This window comes from Cololabis saira, chromosome 5 (genome assembly GCF_033807715.1).
Source record: "Cololabis saira isolate AMF1-May2022 chromosome 5, fColSai1.1, whole genome shotgun sequence".
Lineage (NCBI taxonomy): Eukaryota > Metazoa > Chordata > Actinopteri > Beloniformes > Belonidae > Cololabis > Cololabis saira.
This window is the reverse complement of record NC_084591.1, coordinates 13,498,470-13,520,773: the sequence shown is the minus strand read 5'-3', so window position 1 is coordinate 13,520,773 and position 22,304 is coordinate 13,498,470. Positions and strand designations below refer to the sequence as shown.

General features: G+C 39.3%; 1 protein-coding gene across 1 annotated transcript; it reads left to right on the top strand.

Annotated features, from left to right (window-relative positions):
- Positions 1 to 2,171: 2,171 nt before the first annotated feature.
- Positions 2,172 to 21,259, top strand: LOC133443765 (1-phosphatidylinositol 4,5-bisphosphate phosphodiesterase zeta-1-like). The gene is made up of 9 exons (XM_061720961.1): positions 2,172 to 2,378; positions 4,324 to 4,468; positions 6,608 to 6,760; positions 9,137 to 9,305; positions 9,807 to 9,923; positions 13,136 to 13,308; positions 16,611 to 16,737; positions 20,359 to 20,508; positions 20,742 to 21,259. Exons 1-9 carry the CDS (start codon positions 2,194 to 2,196, stop codon positions 20,822 to 20,824), a joined length of 1,302 nt encoding a protein of 433 aa, XP_061576945.1. The 5' UTR covers positions 2,172 to 2,193; the 3' UTR covers positions 20,825 to 21,259.
- The last annotated feature ends 1,045 nt before the right edge of the window (positions 21,260 to 22,304 follow it).

Here is a 22,304-nt window from a genome sequence, read left to right as displayed (position 1 = left end):
TGGTTCAGCTGGGTAGTCCCGCATGGCGACACACGACCCTAAGTCCAACAATTCCTCTGATGCATTCCTTGGTTTTTGTTTGTGTCGGATAGATAGATGCAGCTGACCAAATAGAAAAGTCTTCATAGAATAAGAGAGGCCTGTATGCATGTGTTTTTGGATGGATAAATCTTGCTTCTGGTGTAAAAGCGCTTTGAGTGATAAATCACAAACTCATGCTTGAGTTGCAGCGCTCCTGTGATCTCAGTTTTTAGGCTGCAGTCAGAGCAAATCAGAAGCATCTTGATATGAGACAGTCAAACATGTTTCAAGTTATGGTGATTCTTTAGTCTTGTGTTGGGCAAACTGTTTCACTCACAGTTTGTGTAAACAACCAATAAGGAGCGTTTTTGTCTTTTGAGACACGTGAAAAAAATCTTAAAATCGTTAATAAAACCCCGGAAGGGGGGTTTACAATTTCTCCATTTGGCACAATGAATATGGTACTTACCCTGTAACAAAATTATATTAATAATATCCTCAGATCTTCATCCTCCTAAATTTCTCACTTGCAGAGGTCAATTTTCGGTGAGATTTAGGGGCACTAAATTGTGGAATGATTGTTCCCAATTGGCAAAGAGCTCTTCCTCTTTGAAAGGTTACAAAAGACGTTTGAAGGACCACTTGACTTCTGTTTTGTAACTGTTTTCCCAATGTAATGTTATACATGTATCCATGTTTGTTTTTTCTTTTTTTTTTTGTGTTTCACTCATAGTGACATGTACTGTCTTATTTGCTCAGGAGTCAATATAAGTAATATAAGTTGTAAAAACAATATCCCATGCACACTCACACACACTTATTTTTTTGTCTTTATTCTTTATTATTTATATATTGCATTATTAGTTTGTCATCTCTTTTGTGTAGTTATACTGTTTTTGTATGTTAAACTTGTGTTTTTTATAACACGTGAAATTTTAATATCTTTGGTGGAGGCTTCAAATAAGCCCATTGGGTTTTTTGCCTCTTCCTGCACCTATAGTATTTATATTTGATATTTCCTGTATATTTTTAAAAACTGTGCAAAACAATAAACTAAACTAAACTAATATCAGAAACAGAAAATTCCAAATCATCCATGAAGAAAATAATATGGCTTAATTCAAAAGGTGGAACATTATCAATTGTAAGAGATATCCAATTGTGTATCCAATTCTGTCTGTCCAGAAACAATGAGACAAAGGACATTCATAAAACAAATGATCCAGTGTTTCTTCATCCTTTTTGCAGAAGGAACATTGATCTACCTCAAATTTAAATCTTTTCTTCTAAGACATTCTGACACAGGATTTATGAGATGATACTGTACATTAGAGAAAAAGGTTTTTGCAAAATTGTCTAGTGTATTGTTGGCATTACTGTACCTCGATTGTTGTTTTTATCCCTGACCTACACCATGTTTTTTTTTTTTTACACCATACCAGAAGCAACAGCCAGCAACTGTGACATACGTATGGACAAATTGGGTTTTTTAACTCACTTCTCTGGTGTGACAGTCCTTGACATAACGCTCTACCTCTTCTACCTCCTTGAGTCTTTCTGAAAATGTTATAGGCTTGCAATATCCCGTTTCCTTTGCCAAGCATAGTCCTGTTACGTTTTGCCAAGGAAAATGTATGCCCGTAACATTTTTTGGAACCTTGAAAATATACTCATTTAAAACGTTTGAGATATGTGACAGTCTCACGTGGTGCAAAATGTATGTATGCAGCAGTTTTATCGCCCAGAGGGTGTAGTATTTTAGCAATTTTTCAGCCTCTGTTGTAAAACCGTTATGCTTTGAGTCGTTGCCAAAGGTAGCTGTTAAACGTAGTAGAGCGGGGCTGCAGTGGGGGATGTCACAGGATATCATGCAGACCGTCAGCAGCAGGATGGTTTACAATATCTAAGCTCATATCATTTACGACCTAATGTGTACAACACTTCATCTAAATTGTGAACATAGTAGATATTATATCACACAGCTAAACATTAACACGCAAGTATACCTCCCAATCGAACGCTTGTTTTACAGTTTGATTTACTTGCTGCTGCAACAGAAGGGACGGTATTTCTTCTCGAAGTGACTGCTATATATATGCCTCTTCACTGATTGCTGCTGACAAAGCGCTTACTTTGCTGCTTCCTCTTCTCGTAGCCAGAGAAAACAGGTCCATGACGTTTGAAGGCTTCCTCAGATACATGGAGTCCAGAGACAGCTGCGTGTTCAACCAAGCTCACGCATCCGTGTACCAGGACATGGACCAGCCGCTCAGCAGTTACTTTATCTCCACATCGCACAACACCTACCTGACTGGAGATCAGCTGGTAGGAAAGAGCGACCTGGATGCGTATGCATGGTAGGCGGCGTATACAGGAGTGTGTGCTAAAGTTTTTAGGAACTGGATTGTAATAATTCAATCTGCTATTTATGTTTATAAAAGAAAAAAACTCCAAAAAACATCACAAAATGCAACAATGTTGGACTTAAATGTCGATATAAGTTGCCATTCAGTACAAAAATGTGCCATCCCTCCACACGGACATGCCCGTCATGTGGATACTGAATACTTTCCATCTCGTTTTCCCTGACCTGCCCATGTGCTGAGGCAGACAGCAAATCTGCTGTGGTGCCTTTGGGGGACAATGGATGTGATTACAAAAGGAGCTGATGACAGCAGAAGCTCAGTATTTATGGATCCAGCGAGCGTGTTGAATGCCCCAGTCAGCTGGTAAAGTGGAACCCTCCAAACCAGTGGCCTTGAGAGCTCTGCTTTACTTTGATTATGACACGCTTATCGCAAGAGAAAAACATAACTCCAGGGGCAGGATCAGATATTCATGATCATGAATTATGTATTACTTACTGTAGTACTAGAATCTTTTCTGCATTACAGTTTTTATGAAATTCAATGATAAAATATGCAAGTGTGTTTAGATCAGTTGGAAGATCCTAATGTGGGAAAATGTCCAGAACATATTTCTGAATGATGGATTTTTAAAAAAAAAATTATTCTAAATATAAGCGCTTTTCAGTCTTAATTTCATATTAGATCAGAAATTTTTACTAAAATCAAGAAACATCTGTTTCAGTCATCTAAGAACAAATTGTTGAAATGTCGGGCAACTAAACAAACTCAGAGGTCACAGAGTTATAATTTAAAGGGGACCTATTATGGCATCTAATACCTATTTTAAACAGGCTTTGAATGTCTTAAAAACAAGCTTTTGATTGTTTTTGCTAAATAAATTAGACATTCAGCCTCTAAGCCATGTCTTTATCATCTCATTCTCTAACCTCATTATCTATGCGGGATTCTGAGTGGGCGGGGCTATGATAATGAGGCTCTGTGTTGATTGGCTGCCTGAATGACGCGATACACCGCCAAGAAAAAATGGGGGAAGCTCCGGCCGGCAGAGTTGTTGTTGTTGTTCCGGCCAGAGTTAGTTGTGGGCGTGGTTTCACGCCTCGGAGACCAACCTATGCAAATTGCATTTTGGTTAAGTAACGACGGGAGCAGAATCTTATTGGCTCGTAGACGCCACGTCACACTGGATGGCTCATTCAGGCGGCTGTACAGACACTGCAGAATTTGGTTGCTTTCCTCCTTCTCTGAGTTGGCAGGCTGAGGGGAGACCACTTTATATATGTTAAAGCAAGAAAAAACCTGTTTTTTCATAATAGGTCCCCTTTAAGAGTTTGTGCAATAGAGTGCTGCTTTTCGCCCCTGCTTTGTTTGTTTGAAAATGCTCGTAGCGCTCTACGTGACCAAGCACGCATGAAGTAAGCCTGTGAGCAGCCATAAATAGGGGAAAAATATGATCTAAAAGACATATTTATTACTTTGAGCCCACAGTATACAACAGCAGTTCATGGAGGAACACGTTTGAACAGTAGCTGTTTTACAAACATGCAGACGTGTCATTGCTGCTCCTATAATTTACATATAAAACAACGGAGCAGAACCATTTCTTTCAGAGAAAAAAAAGGAGATAACTTTGCATTAGAGTTGCAAAAAAAAAAAAATCAGTCCCATAGTTATTGAACACAATATAATTTTAACCCAGCGCCAAAAGAAATCCATATCCCATAAGTCCCCTGTACCCACATACAGTTTTACGTAAATGTGTCAGTGGTTGAAAGTCCAGATCCATGTTCACTTAATGTGTATTGATGTCCCTGCTCACAGATATGAGAGGGGTTACAGGAGGTTAACGTGTAGCTTTGCCGTCGTACGTCACTGTGTGATCTGTGTGATCTGTTTGCTTTTGGGTGTGTGTTTTGTGTGTGTGTGTGAGAAACAGCGCTCTGAGAAAAGGTTGCCGCTGTTTGGAAATCGACTGTTGGGACGGTCCGGATATGGAGCCTGTAGTCTACCATGGCTACACCCTCACCACCAAGATACTTTTTAAGGATGTCATCACCGTTGTGGGACAACATGCCTTCGAGGTAACATCTTATAGATCGTTACCTGCTGTGTATTTCCCAGGGGTGTCAAAAGTATTCACATTCATTACTCAGGTAGAAGTAAAGATACTAGAGTTTAAAAATACTCCTGTAGAAGTTGAAGTATCAACTCAAGTTTTTTACTCAAGTAAAAGTATAAAAGTACTGGTTTCAAAACTACTTAAAGTATAAACGTAAAAGTAATGTAAGGGGGGAAAAAGCCCTTTAGGACAAAAGCCATTGAAAATGAATGTATCTTAGTATAATGTAAATATATTAAAGAACCATATATGTGTACTATTGAGCATTAACATGTGTTTCAGAGAGCAGAAGATATGATGACTAGTTGCCTATAAGTATTGTAATGGTGCAAAAAGTCAAACTTCAGAGGCATGTTATCATTTATCCTAACCTTTATTGGAATGTACATCCAAGTTTAGTTGCAGGAATCTGAGGGAACGGATGTAAGAACAAAACTGGACAAGAACATCTGAAACAACCACAACCAAATTCACTCTATCCGAAAGGCGCAAATTAACTGGATTTTTTTTTTTTTTAAAGGCCGAAATGAAATAGAGTAAGGAGGCTGTTTTTAAAATGTAAGGAGTAAAAAGTACAGATAATTGTGTGAAAATGTAAGGAGTAAAAGTAAAAAGTCGTCTGAAAAATAATTACTCCAGTGAAGTATAGATAACCAAAATTTCTACTTACCTAAGTAAGGTAACAAAGTATTTGTACTTTGTTACTTGACACCTCTGGTATTTCCTATCCCACGACTGGCACCGCGGGCATCCAGGTCGTCATTCCTCCGCGACCAGGTGTCCCCAGTGAGATGCATTTTCTCCAATTAGTAACCTCTCTTTAAGAAATATCATTCCTGTAAATCAGGGGTTTTCAATTCAATTCCCCTGCATGTTTTGGATGCTACCCTGCTTTCAGCACACCGTGATACAAGGAGTTGCAACAACAGAGATGTACAGGCCTTGATGACAAGCTAATGAGGACCATTAACTAGAAACAGGTGTGTTTATGCAAGGCGACATCTAAAACAGGGGTGTCCAAAGTCGGTCCTCGAGGGCCGCTGTCCTTAGGGTTGCCACCTTTCAGAAATCAAAATAAGGGACGCCCCGATTTCAGCAGTGCAGGCGCCAAAAAAAGGGACATCCCCAAAACTTCTAAAATGCATAGAAATGTATTTATTTTATATGAAAAAACAAAACGCTTTGATTTAAAGTTTAAAGTGCTTTTATAGCATTTAACTTGCATGACTGTACAGACAGACAACCATACTAGCAACTGAAATAGTCTCCTATGCTACGTATGTTCACATCAGCCCAGATGTAAAATATAGCCTACAGGTGAAGAATATGGTGTAAAAGTTAATTTATTTCAATAATTCAACTTATAAGGTGAAACTAATACATGTATATTTATTACATAGTCTCATTACAGGCAAAGCAAGATATGTTAAGCCTTTATTTGTTATACTTTTGATGATTGAATTGTTTATTGATTTCATAATTTTCTAATTTTTTTAGATTTTTTATTTGGGGTTTTCATAAACTGTGAGTCATAATTACCAAACTTATAACAAATAAAGGCTTGAAATATCAAACTTTGCATGTAGTGGGAAATAATATATTTGTTTCACCTTAAGTTGAATTTACTACGAATGAAGTTTTGCAATATATTCAAATTTTCCGACCTTCACCTGTATATTATAACATAAATAAATAAGAGCATAATATGTGTCTGTATTGGTTCAATACGGAACGCAACTTTTAATTTCCCAATTACGGAACAATTCTGTATTTCAAGGGACGGGTGGCGACCCTAGCTGTCCTGCAGGTTTTAGGTATGTCACCCCTGATCTAAAACCTGCAGGACAGCGGCCCTCGAGGACCGACTTTGGACACCCCTGATCTAAAACATGCAGGGCAGGGGGGCCCGAGGACCGAAATTGAAAACCCCCGGTGTAAATGCTTTTCTGACAACTTTCTTTCTTTGGATGTGTGAAGTCTTTGGACTCCCCGATGAGAGCAGTAAGGCGCCTCCAAGTTGATGCAAAAGTTGGAAAATGAGATTCAATCCGTTTTTTATGCCCTCTTTTCCCCTCTTTGTGATGGGATTATTTCCTGACAGGTGTCCGCTTACCCAGTGATCCTGTCTTTGGAGAACCACTGCTGCCAGCAGCAGCAGGAGGTCATGGCTCAGTACCTCATCTCTATCCTGGGGGACAAGCTGCAGACGGCCCCCTTGGATCATCCAACTACAGGAAACCTCCCAAGCCCAAATGTAAGATTCTGAGGAAGAGGGAAGCTAAGCCTGTGTGTGGTGAATATGCAGTGGAGGCCGTGCACATGTGGAGGCAGCAGGATGTATGTGTAAATTGTTGTTACCTATCATAACAAGGCCAAACAAGGAGAAAACTAGACTTTTTTCGTCATGGAGGGCCTCATTAGACTCTTTCGGCAGCTTCTTCCGCGTTGATGATCATGTAAGCATGAATGTACATCTGCATTTGAATGGCTCTCTCAAGGAGTCAGAAATATAATATTATGTAGCTGATTGCAGGATGTGTCCATCACTTGAAGCATTGCTGAGGCATACGAGTCAATCATTCTGATGCTCTGTTGAGGTTCTGACGGCTCCTCCGGAAGGATCTGTCTGAACTCATTACGAAGCAACCGCCATGAAAGACACTGACTCAGTCACTCACGCTTTTTGAATGTGATGAGCAGGATGATTATTTTTTTTGCTCTGAATGTGCTCTGCCTTCGCAGGATGCCTTTGCCTTGGTATTCAGTAGCTATAGAATTTCCGGAATAAAAAAAGTCTTATTTTTCTCCCCCCCAGTGCATATTCCTCTAATCTATTTTTTATCCATATGTCTTAGGAAAAAGGGGGAGCTTTCACGGCAGACGTTTAGTGATTGCAATGTGACCATTAACCCAGCTACCTTGAACACCGAATCGGTTTTAGCTTTTTCAATCTATGCACACTATTTTATCTGTAATTATAGAATAAATCTGGAACTCTGTAGTAACTCATTACTTGCATTTGATTGAAAAACATTTTTTTAAACTGTCAAAGCTACAGAAAATACAAGTTAAGATTGAAAAAAGTTTTCTTTCTTTTTAAAAAGTTGTTTTCTGTTAGTGTACGAGCAGTTTGGTTATCAGCGATGGGAACAAAGCTGCTGCTCCTCCACATTAAGAGAAGCCAGTTGAGGTGGTTTGAGCATCTGCTTAGGATGTCTCTTAAACACCCCCAGGGGAGTTGTTTCAAGGATATCCAACATGTAGCAGGCCACGAGGCAGACCCAGGACATGCTGGAGGGGTTACTACTCCCAGCTGGCCAGGGAAACTCTTGGTATCCTCCCAGAGGAGCTGGAGCAAATGCCTGGGAAGAGGGAGGGCTGGAGCTCACTGTTTACGCTTCTTCCCTGCAACTTGAACCAGGATAAACTGTGCTTCATGGTTAGAAGGCACATATAAATGGGTGGATGGATTGATGCTTGCATACATACGTGGAATAATACACAATTAGAAATAAACCAGTGTCAATTTGCATTTCTTTTCACTAATTTGTTCTATCTTTACTCTCAGAAACGGGCAAAATTTCCCTTTAGGACCACAATATTTCCCAAATTGGATGAATATGAGTAAAGCCTCTATTTTGGCTCCACAGACTGTATAATTTTGTTTAACAGTGATAGAAATCTAAAAATTGCAGTGAAGCTATGCCAAGTGAAGATATGAGGCTTGTGATCATTTTCGTTACATATGGTCTCTTACACGTTGTTTACGTTGGCATGTGTGTAATTATTTTGCCTAATTTGCCTGTGCGCAAAGTAAATGACACTGACTTCCTGTTGTGTGGCTCACCACAGAGCTGTTACCAGCCCATAAAGTCTTTTTTTTTTGTGCTGAGAACCTGGAGCACTAACAATTTTGGTGTTAACACTAAAATTAACACTCCAGATGTATAACCCAGCAATTTGATAAAAAATGATGCTCTTCTTTTTCTTTTCCATCATACCACTTCAAAGTATGTGCATGCTTGAGCTGATGTGGATGTGATGTGTTGAAGAACAGCACCTTTGTGACACATCTTTGTCCAAGAACAGTGTGACGAGTGGATGCCGGAAAAAGTTCAGCTGATGCAAATGTGCAATAGTTTTAAAAGTGCAGAGTGAATGTAGATATGCATCACATGGGCACGTTTGGATGTGTTCACGCTCACATTTTTACTGTTTGTGTGGGAATGTCAGGACCTGCAGAATAAGATCCTCATCAAGAATAAAAAGCTAAAGCCTCAGATTAAAGCAGAGGAGGCAGCAGGGCCAGATGAGAGTGCAAATGAGGGTGAGGATGATGAGGAGGAGGAGAGTGAGGAGAGTGAGGATCAACAAGCAAAAGCAAGGTTCTGGTCTCCCAATAAGGCAGGGTCAAAGAAGAAAGTAAGTCAGGGATTTCTAGTCACTTTAAAGCAAATATTATTAGGGAAGCACGTTATGATTTTGCTGCCGCTTTGGCATGGTCTGTCTTGTAAAAGAGGGTTTTTAATGTCAATGAGACTTTTTTTACCTGGATTTTTGAAAGGGATTGGACAGAAATGTACATTTTTAGCTTAGTGTGTGAATTTAAAAGCTATCTTTGGTTTTCTATCCCACTGAACAGAAGAAGAAGGTGGTGGTAGCAAAGTCTTTGTCAGACCTGGTAGTGTACACAAGATCTGTCAAGTTCACCAGCTTTAGTCACTCCAAGGACAATCAAAACTACTACGAGAACACATCTATAGAAGAGAAGAAGGCTCTCAAGTTGGCCAAAAGCTCAGGTAAAAATCTATTCTTTCTTTTTAGGCCTGAAATCATGAGACAAGGGAAGACATTTTTTTTCAAAATTTACATAATGTTTTAAATCAATTGATGATCCCAACAGATTATTTTGATACATTAAGACAAAGAGCTCTTTAGATCTAAGTATACCAAGGGTCATTAACGCCCACAGCAGCGAAAGCTTATTGAACTCACAACAGGCACAAGCTCAGAAATGAGCCTTGCATACTAACTGTTAAGAAATTAAAACAGTCGATTGATGCTGAAACGGATGAATAATACGGATACAAAGTGGAGGACTGGCACTTTGAAGACAAACTTCATTGAATTGGTTGACAGAGATAATGAGCAACCACACTAGAGCTGTAAAAGTCTGGTAGCCGGAGCCAACCCTGCAGGACAATTATGCAGTTACTGAAGTCATATAGTGTTTTTGTTCTTAAAAATAAAATGATAAAAACATTTGGATTTTGCTGCATTGTGTGTGCTGTCTGTCTCAGGTTCAGATTTTGTCAAGCACAACCAGAGATTCCTCACTAGGATCTACCCAGCAGGATCGAGAACATCCTCCTCCAACTACAACCCTCAGGAGTTTTGGAACGTCGGCTCACAGCTCGGTCAGTCTGAAGAACTTGATCATATACCAGACCACAACCGGACAAACTGCTTATGACTGCACACAAACACATGTGCAGACACACACCGATTTAAGCGAAGGAATCTGCTTATTCATTAACGAATGCTGATTTTCAAATGCTGATTTGGGACGTTGACACTTTCAAGTACTTATAGTGCTATCCATCCAACGTTAAGGTGGCAGCATATATATATAATATTCAATATTCTCAGAAGATTACTAGTTATATAATAACTTGCTATTTCAAAGGGCAATTAAATAGATCATTTGAATAATTAATGGGACATGTAACTTAATGATAAATATGTTCACTTGAAAGGCAAAGATGAAAGTAGTAATTTTATCAATATTCACGTGTTTCTACTTTGATCAGTATGAAAACTCTTAAATGATGACCTTAAATGCCTGATCAACTTAGAAAGAGTTTTGACCTTTGTTCCAGGAGGATTGTCATCAATCCACAGCATTGATACATAATATTTATAACTCCTGTCACTGATTGGCTCCACAATAATGACAGCTTTTGTTGGTATTTGCATCATTTTTACAATTTTCTTTTCCATTAAAAGTTGTTTTTGAAGTATTTCTCCGGGCCATTTTAGACGCTGTGCTCCCTTAAGAATTTTTGTCATGAATTGTGTCCATCTGAAATTTTTCAACTTATATCACAACGCATAAACACGACGGATGAAAAGGTGTTCATATGTGAGAGAAGTTAAGCTTTTCAAAAGCCCAAGTAAAGTCTAGAATACAACCAAATGTCCCGAATCCTGATGAGATGAGGAGACTCGAAATAGGGACGGCGTTAAACAGAAAGGAGGGAGTTGACACCATTTCTTTTCTCAGTTGTTACTGGGACATCAATTGGCAGAGCTTGGAGTATATATGAAGATATTGACTGTCAGAGGTGGGTAGAGGAGCCAAAAATTGTACTCAAGTAAAAGTACTGTTACTTCAGAATAATATTACTCAAGTAGAAGTAAAAAGTGGTCATCCAAATAATTACTTGAGTAAAAGTAAAAAAGTACTTGGTGAAAAAACTACTTAAGTACTGAGTAACTGTTGAGTAACGTCTGATTTATTTTTTTAAACACAACCATTCAAACAGACAAAAGTACAAAATAATCATCTTCAGGCAAATTAAATCAATAAAATAAATTAAAGTTAATAAAAAATAGCTTAAATTAAAATAAGCTTAAAGTAAATTCAAGTACTTTAATAAATAATAAAATAACAGAATAAAAAAATAAATTAAGCACAAGTAGCACAACATTTCAAGCCTTTGTACTTTTCTTTTTTAACCAGGCAGAACTAGAACAAACATGAACTCATAGAAACTATGTGTGTGTTTGAGTCTGTGTAAATGTGACAAAACTTGCAAAAACATTTTTCCCAAAGAATCACTCAGTGATGTCATGAGATTGACGCGTACGCGGATAAAAGGGATAAAAGAAAAGTAACAGCTCAACGTAGCCTAATGTAGCGGAGTAAGAGTAACAGTTTCTTCTTCACAAATCTACTCAAGTAAAAGTAAAAAGTATAGTGATTCAAAACTACTCCTGAAAGTACAAGATTTCCCCAAATTTACTCAAGTAAATGTAACAGAGTAACTGTAACTCGTTACTACCCACCTCTGTTGACTGTTTCTGCAGCCTCTTGTTTCACCAACAAGTGGCTGAAGAGAGATTTTTCTGAACTTCAACTCCTCGCTACCCAACTTTGGTATGATAAAGAGAGTCAGAGACTGAAAAAAGAGGCAGATGGACTGTGGTGCTTGTTGTCATGCTACTGTGAAGGAGCATCTCTGCACCCAGATATTGAACTGTGAGCTATAACTTCCTGCCCATGTTATCTGCTCAGAAAATTCGCCTGTGATACCTGCTGACTGCATATGATATTATCAGACCAGCTGTTGCCAGGCAACGAACACAATGTCTCAATGCATCCATGGTGATCCCTGGAGATTTCAACCGTGCTTCCCTCACGCTTGCAACTTTTGTAACTGTTTATCAAGTCATTTACATTATTTATTTTCCCCTTTATGAATAATTTGCCATTTGGTTAGAGAACGCATTATTGAAATATTGCAGTCCATTACGAGATACAATGAAAAGAGTTGCAGTACAAAAGTGAGGCTAGCAAACTTTAAAGGGAACAAGCGGGAAAACTCTTTATTAAATAACATTTCATTTCAGGCCAAAGCCTGAACAGCTCAGCTGGGATCTGAAGTCATCTTTAAACCTTCATCACACCTTTCATGGATTGATTGCTGATGTTAATATGTTTATTTTTCTTTTTTAATCTAAAGTGGTGTTGTAGTCAGTCATTCACTGCACGTTCTGAAGTCAGACTTTCTTTCTTTAGAGCTGAGCGTGAACATTGGATGCAATCCAGCAGCACACCAGTGCAATCATTCATAAACTTTACATACTGCAGCCTTACAGGATGCACGATTTATCAATGATTTAGCTCATCTCGGCCCGCGCATCTGTCACTCTGTCTCTTACACACGCTCGTCATTAGGCCTTGTTACTCAGACAGTGGCTGTCTGTGACGGCAGCCCTGCTGAGCAGACTGTGCACGTGCTGCGGGGGCTGCCGTGCAGCTGCAGATCTGTTCTTTTCACAGTTGCGGGAGACTGCGGAACAAAACAGCAGCTGATGGATCAGGACAGATCTGTTGCAGTCAAACAGGCAGAAGACTCGAACAGTGAAGCAAAAGAGCAGTCAGTGAATGTGTTGTTTGAGACAAACATTTTTCTCCTGGCAGCCTTCATCTGTGTTATTCCAGGTTTATAGAGACGTAATTTGAATGTGCTTGGAGAGATACATCTGGCTCTCTCTTTATAGAGCAATCACGCGTCAAATGTGCGGCCAGTGATGACACCGAAGACATGGTGTGTGCAATGGACGTGCTGAATCACATTTGCAGAGCAGAAAATCCCAGCATAGGGGCATTAAATATCCCTGATGCAACCTTTACTGCAGAAGCATTTCATGTCGTTCTATAATTTAACTCCCATCTACAGAATGAAAACGAGAAGACTGAAGGACCGCAGGGATCATCACATGCTGCTTTTTCTTCTTCTTAAAAAAGCTTCAGGCACTCTCAGATTTGTTTCTGCTCTTTTCTCTGTGGCTTTTCCATTTCCTCATGTTCCTCGTTCTGAGATTGTCCCGTGGTGTTTTACAGTGGCTCTCAATTTCCAATCTCTGGGCTTGCCTATGGACCTTAATGATGGCCGTTTCCAAGACAACGGGGGCTGTGGGTATATCCTGAAGCCAGAAGTGCTCATGTCCAGTGAGAGGAGCTTTGATCCCGGCTGCAGCCAGCACCACCTCAAACCCACACACCTGCTGCTCAAGGTACAGCTCTGCTATTAGAGGAGGCTGAATACTCCTCCCCATGGCGGATTTAAAGATTAAGGTGTAATGTTACAGGGCCGTCTGTGGGTGTGCGCGTTTTAGATGCGTACATGTATGTATCTATGTCTCGCAATCTGGGGCATTGTGTAGCAGAGCTCATCTCACTCACTCTCTGCCTCCAGATAACTGCTCTCCTGCCGGATATACCGCCAACCAATAATGATGTTGAACTCCCTGAGTGTCAGTTTAATTAGATTATCTCGGTCAGAAATTAAAGGGAAAGGAAAAACATGGGTGATCTAATGTAATTAGATTCACAGTCCAATTAATAAATCATCTTATTGAATAATTTCAGGCTTCTTAGGATGGTAATAACAGCATTTGTAGTGTGCCGTGTGTAACATTAAGCCTTGCTGCAGCGGGAAAGAAGCTGAAAAGCTGTAAGAAACATCAGGGTTTGATCAATCCCATAAGCACAATTATCACAGAGTTCATTTGCACAGGAAACCGTACTGATATATTCTAACTGAGGCGTGGTGCTGTTAAGAAAACATGAGAAAACTCATGGAAGATCAAGCACATCAGATAGCATCGGAGCATTTTAAACAACAACTTCAGAGAAAAGACAATTCCAAAATGGTCTTTTTGGTTCTTTTAGACATTACCTTATGACTGTATAGCAGAGTTTCCCAGCACTGGTGCTCAGGACAGATTGCCCTGCATGCTTTAGATTTTGCTCTGTTCCAACACACCATTGACATTTGTGTAGACCAGGGATCGGCAGAGCCTCTTTAGCGCCGCCCTAGTGGCTCCCTGGAGCTTTTTCAAAAATGTTCTTTTTGTTTCCTTTCTTTTCTTCCTTTTCCTTTCCTTTTTAATCTCGATATTTCAACTTTTTTCTAGACATTTAAATTTTTTCTCAACATTTCGACTTTTTTCTCGACTTTTTTCTCGAGATTGTACTTCAACATTAATCTCAACATTTTGACTTTTTTCTCGAAATTTTGACTTTTTTTTCAACATTTTGACTTTTTTCTCAATATTTCGACTTTTTTCACAAGATTTTGACTTTTTTCTTGACATTTCAACTTTTTTCTCGACTTTTATCTCGAGGTTGTACTTCAACATTAATCTCAACATTTCGACTTTTTTCTCGACTTTTATCTCGAGATTGTACTTCAACATTAATCTCAACATTTCAACTTTTTTCTTGAAATTTTGACATTTTTCTTGAAATTTTGACTTTTTCCTTCACATTTCCACTTTTTTCTCAAGATTGTACTTCAACATTAATCTTGACATTTCGACTTTTTTCTCGAAATTTTAACTTTTTTCTTGACATTTCGACTTTTTTCTCGACATTTCGACTTTTTTCTCAAAGTGCATAATAATTACCCCAGTTATAACTAATATAGATACATGCAGCATGTGTTGCCTTCATTCTAAGGCTTATACAAGACTTTTCATTTTTTGCGGCGCCAGACATATTTGTTTTTTGTTTTTTTTGGTCCAATATGGCTCTTTCAACATTTTGGGTTGCTGACCCCTGGTGTAGACCTTGATGGTGAGCTGGTGGAGATGAAATCATTTGAATCAGGTGTGTTGGAGCAACATCTAAAACATGCAAGGCAGTGTGCCCCGAGGACCAGGGTTGAAACACACTGCTCTATAGATTGCAAGTGCATCATGCCGTGAACCTATATTTATATACATCACTTCCTTTTGTTTTGTGATGCTATGTGTCGTACTTGTTCATAGGTCTTGTGAAAACAGGTTGCATTGTGGGGGGAGGCTTCCATGTTGGGAGCTACGGAAGTGGAAAGTAATCAACGGGTCAAAAGAAGTGATGAGTGATGAGAAGAGTCATGAGTCAGAGAATAAAAATGTTGGTAATAATTGTACATTTAAATCATCCATTTTTCAGTGAGTTATCTTTTCAAATGGAAACTTTTCAAAACAAAATAAAAATTGCAAAAGTAATTCTATTATATAGAGATGGAGACAAAACATATTTACCATCTATAGAGCTGTGTCCCTGCGCCCGCAACTCTTGAAAATATTAGAGAAAGGATTTAATGATAGATTAGAAAGATTTATAGAAACATACTAATAACAAATGAAGGTCAGTGTGGCTTTAGAATGAACAGGCAAAGATCTAAGGTCATTGACATATTCAAACATACAATCTTACTCAATAAACTGGAAAGGTATGGCATAAGGGGAGTGGCATTAAACAGGATCAAATATCTGTATGATCATGTATTTGCATACCATGAAATTCCCATCAACATTTACTGCACAGATGTTGAGTTGGTACGATCATGTGACCATGCTTATTTTACGGTTTCATTCAAAAGAACACTGTGGTGAAATACAGTCTCACAGGACAATCGGCTCAAAGCTACATGTTCGCCTTGTTTTTGGTTGGTACATCCCCACGTTTTAATGCTTTGTTAATGTTGTTAATTTGTTGAAATGCAATTCTGTTTTATCCTTCAGTAAGGAGTGATTGGGCTCAGTTACAGCTCCAGTCAAGGATGTGAGAATGGACTTTCAGTGTTAAACAAAAGCAGCTCAGATATTCTCTCCTATAGAATATGCACAAACACACACAGACGCAGGCACCTCCAGCACTGTGCATGAAATATGAATGCAGTGTGTTCAGTTTCTGGGTGCCCTGGGAAAAATTCCTACTTTTATTTATTCACATCGTTCAAACGATCATTCTGCATTATTTGATCATTTCAAGGAAAATCCTATACTCTTGACACAGCTCTCAACTCAGTGAATCACACTGATGAGTGGCGCTGCCTGTTGCAATGCAGGTATTGTTGGGTTAATTTTTAAACAATAAATTATTCATAAGCAATATTTCCCCTTGAGCTTTTTTGAGTAAACTGTAGCATCAAACTGTCACCAACATGGAGCAGATCGTTGTTGTGTAACACATCTCTCGGCACGACAACTCACAAGTGGGGACAAATAATGACTATTGAGAATAATAATTATTGTTTTGCTGCACGACTTTGGGAAGGAAAAAGGACAGTAATTTTAGGCCGGACACTGTAGATTTTCATCAGAGCCAAGAGGCGCATTTCTTGATAAGTACATGCAGGTTTGCCTTTGATCATGGCCAGCGACAGAGGAAGCTCAGTGTGAGAGGACTGCTGATAAGTCTACTTTTAGTGTAATTACATCCCTCTCTTCCCTTTGTCTATAGCCACCGATTTCTATTCTCATTATCCATTACTATTACTTGCTCTATTACTGTTTATCAGTTGCATTTTCCTGTCTCTCAACAGGTGATTAGTGGATCCAACCTACCTGCCCCCTGCAGTGGTAAAGCTCTGGACCCATTTGTCAGAGTGGAGATTAAAGGGATCCCATCAGACTCCTGCAAAAAAAACACTAATACTGTGAAAAACAACTGTAAGTGCTTGAAAGCAAAATGTATGATCACCTTGTTAGGATATGACAAGCCTCAACATGACAGGGTCAAGTCTATTTTATCAGATCTACTTTTGTTTTTACTTGCACTTTGTCACGATTCATCTTGTGAGTGTGAAGTGCATTTTGGAGACTTGGCTGAAAGTGTTTTCCTGGAATTACAAATAATACCTGATATTTACACAGAGGTTTTACCTGCTCTTTCTCCCTAAAAAAAAAAAAAATATATATATATATATATATATATATATATATATATATATATATATATATATATATATATATATATATATATATATATATATATATATATATATATAATCCAAATATAAGAAAACAATTTCACAAATTTCAATTTTGAACAACCATAAGAGAAAAAAAAGAGTCAGCAACCCATGCTCTATACAGTTTTGGTTGGGCAACGCAGTTTGGCCAGACCACACCTGTCTTTTAACCTGCACTTCATTCAATGTAAAGTTTCTACTACTACTAATAGTGTAATTTAGCAGACGCTTTTATCCTAAGCCACCATATGAGAGAGATTAATTTCTGTTAACGTAACCATGCAAAAGACGGAGATGGTAAAGCTCTCAAAATGGGGCATTACCAGTTTTCTTGTGCAGTAGTCATGGTACACACAAATAGGTGAGCTTGGTAGTTAGCACTGTTGTCTCACAGTAAAAAGGTTCCTGGTTCAAGTCCCAGCAGCGGTTCTCCCTGCGCTTGTGTCACTGCGCTTTTCTCCTGAGGGGTATTCCAGGAAGCAGGTTCAACAAATTCTGAGTCTAAACCTGAACTCTGAGTTGACTTACCCTGAGATAGGAAACTCAGAGTTTTCGGTTCCAGAACAGCGGATATGAGTTAGTTCAATCAACTCTGAGTTTGTTAACCTCGAGTTAAGCGCGTGCATGAAGAAAATAAAAAGCCATCATCAATGGAGCCCTGATACAACGATTCATCATAGCAACCGGCGACAACAAAAGATCCACATACCTTTTCTTTTATTTTTTTTTAACTTTATTTAACATTTCAATTTACAAAATCCCTTTGAGGAAACATTAGTTTGCATCTGAAGATCCAGATACTTCACGCCACTGGAGTTAGAAGTGTTAATACGTGCGTATGGCGAGTATGAGAGCATATTTCAGAAAAAAAAAACACAGCTGCAGCAGCAAAGGAGAGACAATTGGCGTGGGAGAAAGTTGCTGCAGTCAATAGCCCCTTTCACACAGCCAGTTCGAGGCGGGAACGTTGCGCCTTTAAGCCGCCTCGCTGTTCTGTGTGAAAGTCACGGAGGCGGAATGGGGGGGCCAAGTGGCCCCACCAATAAGCCGGCAGCGGAGGTAGTCACAGAGCCGTCACAGAGACGAAACGGGGTCTGTGTGAATGACACAGCCGGCATGCCGCTGACATGACGGTCGGACTGACGCTGTCGTCACGCCTCTGATTGCGGAACGCCGGCATGCTGTGTGAATTTACAGACGGGAGCGGCGTTATGCCGGCGTTGTATGGTTCTGTGTGAACCAACAAAGGCGGCGTATTGGCAGGACTTCTTTACACCAATATTGCGGAATCTCTGTGTGAAAGGGGCTAATGTGTAAGTTTGAATGCAGTATTCATTTAACATTTAAGCACACTGTCTTATAATATTACAGGTGAAAACAGTGGTGGAATGGTATTGAATGAAATTTTATTGTTATTTAGATCAGGGGCAGCCGCCACACCTCGGCTTCTGGGGAAAATGTAAATGTGTTTTTTATTTATTTTATACATTTTTGGAATTACTCTGTGTGTATTTGTATTGATTTATTCTATTACTTAATACATATAAAATAACTACAAATGCACATTTCATATCTTGAAATGTGATGTCCCAGCGTCCCTGACGACAGTGGTCGCTATCAATCTCGTTTTTAGCGCGCTCTGCAGTCTTACTTACTTACAAAAATAAAAAGGAAGCAGACAACCACACAATTAAAAAAAAAAAAAAAGAAAGAAGGCAAGTGATGGGTCCAATGTTGCCCCAACAGCAGAGGATATTAACGAGGCTGTTAGCCACTGATGGTTTTAATTATGCAAGTTCATTTTAAGGTAAGATATCAAATCACCCTACCCTCTTATAAATCTGTTTATCTGTTTAAATATTTGACTTTTTTTTACTTTCTCTCTTCTGATCCCTCCCTCTCTTTTTTGCATTTGGACTTTAACTGTTTGAAGTTAAACTCGGATGTCCCTGTGATATTGTTGCACTGACATAGTGAATAAAGTGAACCTAATGAGTCAAATTGCGTTTGTTAGATACGCTTTTTCTGCTCTCTAACTCTGCCGCTTGCTGTCCGTGGTGCAGAAAACGGATGCGTATTGCGTAAAGGCCCATTGGCTGAATTGACGCCACTGAGGGAGGAGACAGAGAGAAACTCAGGGTTTATTGAAGAAAACCTGCTAGCGAGCAAGTTAGGTTCACAGGGTCAGTTGCCGTAGTAACTGACTCAGAGTTACATCGCTTTCTGGAACTGAAAACTCCGGGTTTCCCTCATCTCAGGGTTAACAAAACCTGCTTTCTGGAATACCCCCATGAAGTCCAAAGGTGTGTGTGATTGTTTATCTATATGTGATGGCTGGACAACCTGTTGCATGAAGAGAGTTGTGACAGGCTCCACCGTTCTGTCACTGAATGGTGGGACAATGATTTATCATGGCAAAAAAACCCACAATCACTGCAGAGCAGGGTTAACAAAAAACACAAGAGCTTTCTGCACAAGAAAACCCCCCAAAAAACCTGACAGGACAGAAGGAGGGTGGAAACAGTACAGACCAGCCAGGAGCGAGGGAAAGACAAGACAAGATATACACAGAAGGCTTGACGAGACACAGGTGCAAACAATCAGGGCAGATGAGAACAAGGGAAATCAAGACAGAACTGAAACACAAGGACATGGGGTTTCAAAATAAAACAGGAACTACATACCAAAATTGTACAACATATTGTTAAACCTCCGTCCATCTTAAAATCTGCTCCTTTTATACCCAGTCATGTTACTGACCTGCTGCCACTTAACCCAGTTAGTTACCAAGTGCTTCCCATTGGATTAGTGACACTTTCCAGGCCGTTTTTTGAAATGTGTTGCTGTCATCAAATTCAAAATGAGCTAATATTTTCCATAAAATGGGAAAATGTTTCATATTATGTATGTCGTATGTTGTATGTATGGAGAAAATAAGGGTTACTGAAATGTGCAAATTATTGGATTTAGTTTTTATTTACATGTTACACAGCATCCCAACTTTTGGGTTATTGGAGTTGTACATTAAAATTTGTTTAAAGTCCAGTATTTAAATAAAATCACGACGTTCCCAAAGTCAGGTAAAAGCCACTGAACGTTCAATGATCCTGATGAAACGCTCTCGTTGCTCAGGATCATTGGACTTTGGCTCTAAACTTACTATATATGTTGTATTTTTGAATGTATGGTTGCCAACTGATGCCTTATGGTCAGGGTGCTTTTATAAAACAAGCTCAATCTCTTTCTGTTTTTAAGCTGCTGTTAAAAATCCACAGTAACAATAACAATGAGCCCTGATTGGTTTCAATCCTCCTCACAGCCCTGACTCCCCACTGGGATTACGACATGAACTTCAGTGTTTACGTCCCTGAGCTGTGCCTCGTCCGCTTCTGTGTTCGCGACCAGACGGGTCTGCTCAGCAGCGAGTTTGTGGGCCAGTACACGCTGCCCTTCACCAGCCTGAAGAAAGGTGAGCCACCGGGCAGAGAGGGCAACTCGAGGTGCGGGTGTCAGATCGCATCAGATGACACAGCGGACCATCATTGTATTTCCTCTACAGTCACACTGTCAGCACTCCTGAAGGTTACTCTGTGCCCTGTGGAGGACTTTTTATGGATAGGATTCTTTCTATGATGACATGTATATAGCTGCTGTACATATTCCCTATTTCTTTTGACGCCAGACTTTCTTCTCCACCTCCAGGCTACCGCTGGGTGCCTCTCCGATCCCGAGATGGATGCAGCCTGGATCCAGCTTCCCTCTTTGTCTTTGTTTGGTACTCCTAAAAACGGCTCTGCGTATCAGACTGTCACACACATCAACACGTCCCAACAGATAGAGAAGCGTGGCTGATCCCCCACCAAAAAAAACGTGTAAATAAATCATACAGCAACATTTCCTTGGATAGAAACACCAGTTTTATTGTCAAAAAAATAGGCGTCTTATCTACTACCGACTGCTCCACATTTCACGGAGGAAAGGGCTAGACAGTCCCAACATAAATAAAAAAAAAACCCTAACAAATGATCATTTTCTGTTGGCATCTGTCAAGTAATTGAAAAGAAATCCACAGAGTAGCAAATATGATCAGTGGAGCAACAACTGATTCGCTTATTGATGCAAATACTGAGGCAAAGTCACTCAAGAACTTGCAATAGGACTGTTTTATTTTCTATTCTTCTCTTTATCTACTCCTTCAAAATAATAGATGGAACTCATACTGTTGCCCGTGAAGTTGAAATAAAATATCTTCATCATCTCTCATTAAATGATTATAAATAAAAACAGGAATATTTAGGAAAACCAACTTCATGGGCAGCAGTGTCAGACAGTCATCTGTAAATTAGTTCACTCTCTTATCAACTGATCTTAATGGGTCTTAGCTTCGGGCAAATTCAACCTCAGACAAGCAACAACATGCATTTTTTCCCTGATTGGTCATTATTTATTTTAACAAAAAAGTAGACAAAAAGGAAAGAAATCAAGTAGGCAATACTAAGTACCCCCATGATTTAATAGTGTGTAGATCGTGAATCGGAATCGTGAATAATTCTAGTACCGTATTTTCTGGACTATAAGCCGCATCCGCTCTATTTAAAAAAAAAGATATGCAAGCCGCAAATATTTATGTTGTTATTAGATATTTACTACATGTACAGAACCATTTTGAACTGTAAATGATGTACATGTTTGTACCTAAATAGATCCTTTCCTAACAGTGTCTTTTAACACGGCAGCAACTTTGCTGATTAAAACTGTACAGAACCAAGAGAAAATAACCGGTATTTATTTATCTATTTATCTGTTTGAAATCTGCTTCTACCTACTTCTATCTGCTAAAGAAGTAGCGTATTCTTCTTTGCATTTATTTTGTCTTAGTTTTTATTCTAATTCTGGTTAGAGCGCCCGAGCGGTGGAAGAAAAATCCACAGATTGTATAAGCCGCATGGTTCAAAACCTATGAAAAAAGTAGCGGCTTATAGTCCAGAAAATACGGTAATCCTGTATGACTTCACAAGGCTCATATCAGTGCATAAACCCTTTTGAACAAGTTTAAGGTGTTGGACAGATACTGTAGGTATCATCCTCATCCACATCATCCACGGCAGCGTTTGACAGGAGGTGTTTCTGCTGAAATAATGTGTTTGGTTTTCACTAAACGTGGAGCTGGGCTGTAGGGCCAAAAAGCACTTTGGTCCCATCTGTTCAAAGGACATTGCCTTGTGGTTTGTTTAGATGGACTTTAGTGAAAGAGGCCATCTGCTA